Raw genomic sequence first — 9,901 nt, forward strand, 5'->3', positions numbered from 1 at the left:
AGCCTGAGATGTGTGCGCGAACTGCTTAAGTATGTGTCCTGATGAGCGGGTGCAGGTGTAGGTGGTTTGTGTGTTGTTTTAATTTTGATAATGAATTGCATATTAAAATGGTATGTTGTAACTGAAATGAAAATGAACTATTTTTTTATATAGTTTTGCCCCGTCCCCCACCCCCCACCTGTCAGACCAGAGTTGCAACCCTGATGAGGACACAGCTGTTTCATGATTAGCCGGATTCACAGATGAAAACTGTGATTTATTCACCTTAAGAGCCACTAATGCTCACAAATATGTGTTTTGTTTGTTTGTTTTTATAACAGACCCTTTTCATGTAACCCTAGTGTTATATTATCTCATGTTTATGAAAATAAAACTGATAAAAAAATATATAGACCCCCACTTTGGTATTTAAATAGTATAGCCATTTATATGTGTAACTTTATTCTTGTTCATTCAAGCGTTCATTCAAATTCAATTTGTTGCTACATGAAACCGTCCAAAACGTGTATTTGACAAATGTAGATAATCCACTATCAGATATGCAAACACCGAGCAATGATGCCAGTGAACTCAAACGTACTACTTTTCTTATTCAGTATAAATGACTCTTAAAATATTCTTAATATTCTTAATTCAGCACCTGTTAACTGAGCTGACATAACTTACTGAAAGATCTTGCAAGGACGCGCATCGGATACGTGTTGCGGCCATTCACAAAGACGAGCATTGCGCAACAACTGACGCACAAAGATCCCGCTACATTTGGGTGGAGATTTTTTTCACAACTCATTTAGACTATACCGAGGTGAAAAAGTCAGAAATCCTTTTCATTTCCTTACAAAAACGTAACCAGTTTGAACTGGAGCTCCCCGGACTCAGTCCACCCGCGTACCCCAGGCCTTTCCATTGTGGTTCCCAGTGGCGTGCTTATACAGTCTGTTGGAAAATCTATTGCTGGACTGCACTCTGTGAGAAGAATAACAATTACCTTGTTTTTTCAGAAGAAGAAAAAAACATGAGAGAAGTGTGTGCTGGAATCAGTATCGCTGTCAGACCTCACGTTGTGCAGAAGTAGGAGGGAAGCCGTTCAAGGAAACAAGAAGCCAACGTGTAGATAGAGGAAGACTTCCTTGTCCTTTGCTTTCCCGAGGGAAATTCCAAGTTGGTGAGCAGCAGGCACAAAGCGCGTGCGTCTGCCAATTCTGGATCACTGTACACACCCTTCTGTTTGACTGCAAAACATTCCCGATTTCTGTAGTTAATGAATATACCACTGCGTGACCGTTTAGTGATTAGCGTGCCAAGTTCCAAAGTTAAAGACACGGGACATTTAATATAAAAAAAACATGTCTCGGCATGTTTAAAAACAGATATCCAAGCATGAATTAATTTCTATTTTATATTTAATTTCGGAAAACTTAGGACAAGCTTAAAGTGAATAGCCTTTGAGTGTATACACTGCTTATCGTTTAGAAATCGTATTTTATATGAGATTATACGATTGTCCCTGACCAGTTTACCATTTCACATGTATAATTGTTAACCTCTTGAGATATATCTACATTAAATGCAATTTGTGGGATTACTATTGTCTTCTGGCTTCTTCTGAACCTCCGTTAACGGGGCTGCGACTTTCTTTCCATTTTATCTTTTGGTGAAAGTGTGTGATAATGACTCATTGTTCCACGATCAGTTTGTGCTGTGACAACCAGTTTATAGATAAATCATAAATCGTCTATATTCTTATAGATAAGAAACTTCTTCTATAAATGAACTTGTCTCAATAATTTCTGCAATTTCTAACTAATTTTATGAGCTTTATATTTTCTCAGTATATTGAAAAAGTGCAATGCATGCTTTGTTTTTACTTTAAAATTATGAAGGCAGCAATTAAACTTATGTTTTCAGTGTGAGTTGACATTTACAGTGTATTTGTTAGGAGCAAAGAAAAATGTTAACAGCTAGTTACAGGACAAAATCCGTTTTCATAAATAACACATTTTTAAGCTTTCTTCTGGTATTTTTCATAATGTCGAATGTTGATATGCAAAACAATAAATGAGCCCTCAGTGCCACAGCTCTATTTGTACATAAAAAAATAAAAAATAAAAAAAAACGATAGAAGTTCCGATGTACATTTCAAGAGTTAAACAGAAACTGCACGCTGTAAATCTGAAATATTTCCCCAATGCCAGTATAATTACGAAAAAAATATGTTTATTGTAGAAAAGATAAATGAATCATTTGTAAATCATGCATTCTATCACTGCTTGTTCTTTTATCTAAACTAAAATACAACACATGCATTCAAATGAATCAATTATGACACTGAATTTTCGCGCAAAGTGCTTCAAAATGCATTTTTTAAGTAACACATCTCTGAGTTTGAAGTATCCCTTCTGAAATTACTGTCGTCGCCATATGAATACAAACAGTCTGATGAGCCGTAGGGCGCAAACTCCGAGGTTGCCATGCCTTCCTGCACATTGGACCAATGCGACAGACAAAAGCAATGCTGTAGGTTGCAATGCTGATAGTGGTAATTTTCTGGAGAGAAACTGGAGCTCAAATCCATCCGCGTTGGAGAGCTGTAGCACGAAGAAGATGAAGATTTGGACTGAGGGGGAGAGTAACTGTTGTAGCCGACTGGACTTGGGAGATTGAATGAGTCTGAGGGTGATCTCGATACCTGAGGAAAAATTAATTATTAAATATTCTGCACGCGTGATTTTATTTTTAGTGAAAACATGCTTGAGCATCAGAACCGTCCAAATGCCCCAAAAAAAAAAGGTTTACTAAATAAAATGAAAGCACCAAACACATACCAGGCTAGTACCATAGAGGTCCGTATTAGAAGGCATATATCCATTAGACCACTGCGAAGAAGTGGGATACACGAAATTACTGCCGCTGAAAGTCTCAGGTGGCATCAAGTGCATCATCTGTTGATGATCATAAGCATTCTCCATCGGGATATTGACATTTTCGGTAAAGGGACGTGTCTGGAAATAGGGCTCTGGAGCTTGCATTCCAAAGACATCAAGGTGGGCTGTGGGTAAGACAGAAGAAAATGCTGGCTTGAGCACAGGAGAACATTTAAATTAGGCCAGCAAGACTTCAGATGATGTCACGAGACCATCAGCCAAACAGCTAAATCACATTTGAATAGTAGTTTATAAAAAGGAGATCGTTCACGGATCTGTAAGGAACACATAGATGTAGGTGTCATTGTTGTTTTATTTCTTTTTTTCCCTGTAAAATTGTAAATGTAGAGCTGATGCCTGACGGTGGATGAAAAGGGTTTCTATTTTGGAATATAGTAAGTTGCATTCAGTCAGTATACTTTGTTTTGTCTTTGTCTCAGGTTTCCTGATTAAAATTCAAGCTCTTACATGTTAGCAGGCAGAAGGTTTCTTCAATATCCACAAAAGGTGCTTGTAAATTTACTGAAATCTGATGCTTTGTAAACAGTTTTGTGAAATGTCTCGACTGCATGGGACAAAGGATTGAGATTACTATCAGTTATCGCCGTCCAGTTAATTTGTTAGTATTTTTTAACTTACTATTCATGGTCGTAGAGCAGACATCGCGAGCAGCCATGGCTTGTGATTTCTATAGGATTGCAATTGTAAAAGAGAGAAAGAAGCAAGGGAAAATATTAATTATTGCTTTCGTTCAGTTGAAAAACAGCAGAAATCTGCCGTTAGTTTGTACAATTATGTGGTATCAACTGTTATAGCATTTCTACCTATAATGAAAATGAATGTCTGTGTGGGAAGCAATTTAGTTGCTTTACGTTGTGTAAAATGTGTTTAAAACTGTTTTGAAAAAAAAAACGATCTCATGTCAAAAATAATGAAATTGCAAGGAAAGTAGCCTACTATTTTGCCACTTTTTACTTAATGGTTACACCACTTGACATTTTAGAGTCATTAAACGAAAATATTTCTAAAAAAGGTTTTTAATGAATGAAAATGAATGAAGCAACATTAATACAGAGATTACATCAAGACCTTATTGGCACATCTATTTAGTAGATCTTTAGAATATTTCTCCTATTTATAATCTTCGACGTCCTTATTTGTCACTGCCCCTCTTTCACCATACACAGATAGCATTCGCTTTTTTTCCATATGCCATTGGAAAACGCCAATAAATATAAGATATCACACAAGATTAGAAAACGATGCCCTTCTTCCCAGTTAAGACTCCATTTGTCTGAGCGCACTAGTGATCCGGCAGTGAATGGGTTAGTTTCGCATTACAATCGACTGTAGAGAATTTCGAGAAACATGCTCTCTAGCCATCTTTGCCTCGGGACGACGGTTTTAATTTGGAGTTCGAGCAGTCTAGTTTCTTGTAGCTGTAAATTAAAACCCGACTAAACTGGCGAGTAAGCCTACCCTAATCTAATTATTGACAGTTTCACTCGAGAGCACAAGGCGCACAAAGTTGGGTTCGCGGGAGCGAAGTAAAAACACTGTAAAACTCTGCTTGCGAGACAAGGAGAAAGAGAAGCTTCCTCGGTAGACGCCTCTACGAATTACACCCGTAAGTAAACACTCTCATTACAGCAAAAGCCGCATACAAGAGAACAGAGAATGTACATTGAGAAATAGATGGTAAACTCAAGCCGGTGTCCAACAGAAAACCCGTTTAGATTTGCTGCAGAGAAGCCCGATTTGTTTACGAGGGCGCTGTCGATAAGCAACAGTTGTTTTAAATTCCCTAAAAACGTCCGGGGTCCAAGTTAGTTTTTGCGATCCGCTTGGTAAATGTGAAGTTATTTCTTGATATTGTTAATGGGCAGTCCTCTTATCTCTTCCTATATGAGTGAAGCCGCGCCTAATAACTTCCCCCAAAATGAAATGTGCAAAAATAGATGGAAAATAGTTGTCCTTCTTTCCTCATTTTTTAATTGGTTGTTCAGTCCCGTGAAGACATACACAGTGGGACGTCTTCCTGATCCCTGTTAATATAGCTAGTATAGCCTATATAAAAATTCTGTCTGAACATAAGTGATTCAAAACAACGCCACGCCATGGCTGAGTTCATGGAGGCAGTTGAGTTTACAGAGGGCAAAAAGTGCGCTGAGCTTGAGAAGACAGCAAAAAACGTCCCTCGACTGTGTTTTGATGGGCTCATTGACAGCTAAACCTATTTTAATAAGTAGCCTATTCATATGCGCTCTGACGCAAAGTTTGGATTCTGGTTAAAATGTCGAAATTATATTCAGTCATTGTTTATTGTTGGTTATTCAGGAAATAATTGCATTCAATTGACACGATGGTCGACATCGTAACGTTTAAAATAACACAATAAATAAATCTTCAGATAAACCCATGTTCAGTTTTGCTTGAAGAAAAGTTGAGCAAAAAATACAAGGCAGACAGATAATTCAAGCTGTAAATAAAACTTGAGCTTGAATTAATCACCAGAAATAGTATTATTCCCATTTAAACTGCAAGAAATAAATGTCATATAGCACATTTATTCAATTAACTGATTATATCAAAATGCACAAATTTGTTTAAATGTAATCCTTCTTATGTGTTTGCTGTTTTAAAATATTAGTAAGACTGAAGTTTTGACCTATACATTTCCAAGAAACGTTTACCAATGTATTTAATGATTTTAATTAATATATTTTTTTCTCTCTCAATGTTTTTCAGGTTGCTGAAGAAGAAAACATCTTAAATGAAAGAAAAATACATTTTTACTTACCAGACATATTGGTCTGAAAAGGAGGAAATCTCTGGCAGAGCTACAGTAAAACACTCCAATGTCAATTCTTTGCTCTATTATATGGGCAAGAACGAATTATTCACAAAAGTCTTAAAAAGTCTCAATAAAGTAACCTCAAAACACTCTCAGGACATACAATTACACAGTAATATAGCTAGGGATATTTTAGTTTGAGTTTTTCTCCCCTCATCCCTACTATTTAAAAACCCAAGAACTCAATGATTTGACAATGATTTGATTGCGCTATACTTTCAATTTGAATATTCAAAAGCTTCATAAAAATACTTATTTCTGAGTGATATTCGCTATTACAGTGCATATAACAACATCTCTTTTAATAGAATGTTGTGTTGTTTCACATTTTGACATCAACCAAATATATATTTTTAACATCTTATCATCCTTTTGGTGTTGATGGTTGGAGTCTCACTTAGAAGCACTATTTCAACTTTGCAGTGAGACTGAAGGCTCAAATTAAGTTTTACACGCCATGACACATTGTATATATCTTCTGTAATAGGTAGTCTTGTCACAAAAATTAAATATTGCGTCTTGTGGATCAAATTTAGGCAGTATTTGAAGAATTATTGGAGTGGTGGGCGTGGCATATGATTGCAGCCATTTTTGTCATCAGAACAATTGGGACGTCTGCTAAAGTCAAGTTATTAGGACAGTGGAGGCAGGTATAACAAAGCTGAATATGAAATCAATTCAATTATAATTATATATTTAATTGAAAGGGTCCTCGGCATTTCTTAAAAATCAAAAGTCAAGTTAACTGAGACTTAAACGATCAGTGTTCACAATAATATTTATTAATTTATTTTCTCAGGGTATTTTTGTTTTAATGCATCAGTTTAATTGATCATTACATATTATCATCATTTAAATCCTTAAAAAATATATAAGTAAGGTGTTGTTTGATGCTGTGTGGTGCTGATCTCAAACAGAATCTCACACACCTGACTTTAGTCACTTTTATTTCTGAAATAGCCTCATTTAAATGAAAAGTTTCAAGTGGCACATTTACATTTCGAGACCTCTGAAAGCATAATGCCGTTGTTTATTTACGCGTGTCAGATTTAATTGTCGAGTATTTAAGGCTGAACGCATGTAGAATGATTAACCTACATGCAGATGTTCTTTGTCTTAGAAGAGAAGCCCGAAAATGGCTCCATGTGACATGTAGCACAGAGGAATCGAACATTTCGTTCGAAACGGCAGAATAATTAGAGATTTAAGTATTGAAAAAAAAGATGGGGTACTTTATAAATACATCTTCAAACACCTTGGTAAATCTTCATTTAAACTCTGTCTTGGCAGAATATGTGAAAGAATATGCCTTTGTGAAATTGTTTTGTAAAGTTAATCCGCTGCAGATAGACCTCCAGTTTCAAAATATTGTTTTCTTACCAGCCCTTTATTATCAGTCAAATTTATGAACAGATTTTCCATAATCCTAAAAAAATCTCTAAAAAAGATTTCAACCGGGTTGTGGAGGTCGGTTACTACGAGATAGTTGAATGCCCCCTACTGATGAAACGGCAGAACTGCAGGTCATGTTGCAAGAGGATTGCGTGTAACTATTTCATCTGACTCAGTTTGTATGAATATAAAGCATAATTCGTTTATTTGGCAATAAATGTAATGCACTTTCAGCAATTTCTCCAAACTTTTCACACGCAGAGGTAAATTCTACCGGTTAAAATAGTAATAATAAATAATAATATATATTGCTATTGCATATGACTATTGAATCAGTAGCCTACTCTAATTCAAAGAAATCTGCTTTAAATTATTGCCTGTAAGCTTTCAACTTGATAGCAGTTTTATTGTTTATTATTAATTTGCACATAATATACCTGTACATACAAAACTGTCTATTGTAATATACCTGCACATACAATTGTCAATTTATATATTGTTATTCTTTATTTACTTGATCTATTTTTTTATTCTTCTTTTATTATCTGTGTTTTTGTTCTGTCGCTGTCATTCTGTTGCACTGCGGAAGCTGCTGTCATGAAAACAAATTCCTCATATGTGAAAACATACCTGGCAATAAAGCTCATTCTGATTCTGATTCTGATTATTATTATTATTATTTAATTGTGAATATTGTGAATTTTGGTCTGATTTGTGCTCTTATTTCAGCAATCCTGAATTTTTTTTCTTTTAATCTTAAAAATATTTGTTATTATAGGACAGATCAATCGATTTTAGGTCAATTTATTAGTTTTATATGGTATATATTGTATGTACATAAAAAGTTCCTGACAGACTCTTACTTTAGAATTGAACTGACTTACATCTCTTTATCTAAAAAAAGAAATAAAAAAAAAGAATAAAAAAAAGAAATCTGTTGTTATGTATTTTTCCTAATCCTCTAAATTGTATTTTAATAAATAGGAATATATTAATGAAAAACTTGTTTTAATGTTTTTGTTGTCCTGAAAATGTTTGTATATTTAATTGTTCAATAAAATGAGATTTCATTAAATATAATGTTTTTTTTTTCTGTTGTTTATATCTTCTTTTTATAATTCTTTGAATTCCATCGTGCTTGTAGAGTTACAAGAATGCTTTTTTTTGTAATTCTAGTTTATTTACCTTTTAGACCATTTTCACAACAGGTTTTTGAAGAGTCACAAGAAGAGAAATAGGACTAGCTAGATATTACACAGCGACTATAAATATTGTAACACTTAACGTTTGCAGATAATATACATTTATATAGACTCACAGTCACTTATGTCACAGTAATAAAAATTCGAATAAACAGACTCCTTATATTGATTATTATCCTAATTATCCAGCTGACACAATATAAGTTGTGATGACAAAAAAAGAAGATACAATTATAATAAATGATACAAATAAATCATTAAATTGAAGATATAATTTGTTCCCCAATGTTAAGCCTTAGCTCTGCTGAGTAAAACTGGCAAAAAGATTTGAGTGCTAATTGTTGTGTATTGAAGAGGTGTTGATCTGCAAGGCTGGAAAGCCTTTATTTCCTTCCAGTTCAATCTCAGAATGCCCTCCTGACCTCATAATGTGACCAAGTGCTAGCAGTGTCCTGCTTGCCCCAAGCCAGGCTGTCGCTCAAGGCTGAAGGGGCATTTTCAGTATCTTCTGAGGGTAGTACTGGCACTAGTTTGGATGCAGGCTCAGTCATGAATGAAGGGGAAGCAAAGCTGCCAGAGGTGGTTTGAAACGAGGAGTGATAATTGACTTCATCCAGTGAATGGAGAGAGTACGACTGTGAAGATGTCATGCTAGAGCCCCGAGATGATGTGCGGAACTGGGTCGGGCTGACGGTCTCGGGGTTGACCAGAGAACTGGGTGTAGATAGGGGCATTGGAGCCAGAGCATCTCCACACAAACCCTCCACCCCGTCGCTCCCCGTGGGCTCCCAAGAGTCCCTCTGCAGTGAACATAAGCAAGAATTCATTACCCTCAAGTCTGAGGTGCCAGCGATTTACATCACAGATTATTACAATGTTCTCTTAAGTCACAAGACACTAAATTCAAAAGCTTGCTGTATCTCCTTGTACTAAAGACAAGATCTTTTCGAACAAGATGAATAACGATGGAAGAGATAAGACAACAGATAAAAATATGAAACATATACACAAAAGAATGGCACAGCACACAAAAATCCAGTATGATGTTGTAAAGTGAGAACTGTTTAAAAGAACTGGTCAAGGCCAGAATAAACTTTTGAAATAAAATAAAATATGTTTGTAAATTATTTAAATACTTGGATGACTGCAAACTTTATTTTTAATTTGTGTTCAGTACAAAAAATATTAAATATACATTTATATATATATATAAATATACATTATATATTACATTTATTTAAAACAATTTTTTAAATATTTTTCTGAAAATGTGTACTATTTGGTTAAAACCGCCTGTAATAACTTATTTAACATTGATTCATTTGAACTTGGTCCCATATGCCCATAAAATAAACAATTAAATATGTAAATCTTTTCTTTTCTTTTACTAAAACGTATAATACTTGGATGAAACTGAAAAATATTTATAAATAAATATAAAAACGTATATACAATATATCTTAAAAATGAATACTATATTTTATATACTAAAATTACTACTACATTTTGATATTTTTACTCTCTCTCTA

At 34.8% G+C, this 9,901-nt stretch overlaps 1 protein-coding gene across 1 annotated transcript in view; it reads right to left on the reverse strand.

The window, feature by feature from the left end:
* Positions 1–8,658: 8,658 nt before the first annotated feature.
* LOC107659945 (uncharacterized protein C11orf53 homolog) overlaps positions 8,659–9,901 on the reverse strand; it is a 10,199-nt gene continuing 8,956 nt past the window's right edge. The window contains exon 5 of the mRNA XM_016449060.1: positions 8,659–9,172. Coding sequence (XP_016304546.1) covers positions 8,777–9,172 — 396 coding nt within the window. The 3' untranslated portion in view covers positions 8,659–8,776. The remainder of the gene's footprint in view (positions 9,173–9,901) is intronic.

Source organism: Sinocyclocheilus anshuiensis, unplaced genomic scaffold, assembly GCF_001515605.1.
Source record: "Sinocyclocheilus anshuiensis isolate Anshui unplaced genomic scaffold, SAMN03320099.WGS_v1.1 scaffold1241, whole genome shotgun sequence".
NCBI lineage: Eukaryota > Metazoa > Chordata > Actinopteri > Cypriniformes > Cyprinidae > Sinocyclocheilus > Sinocyclocheilus anshuiensis.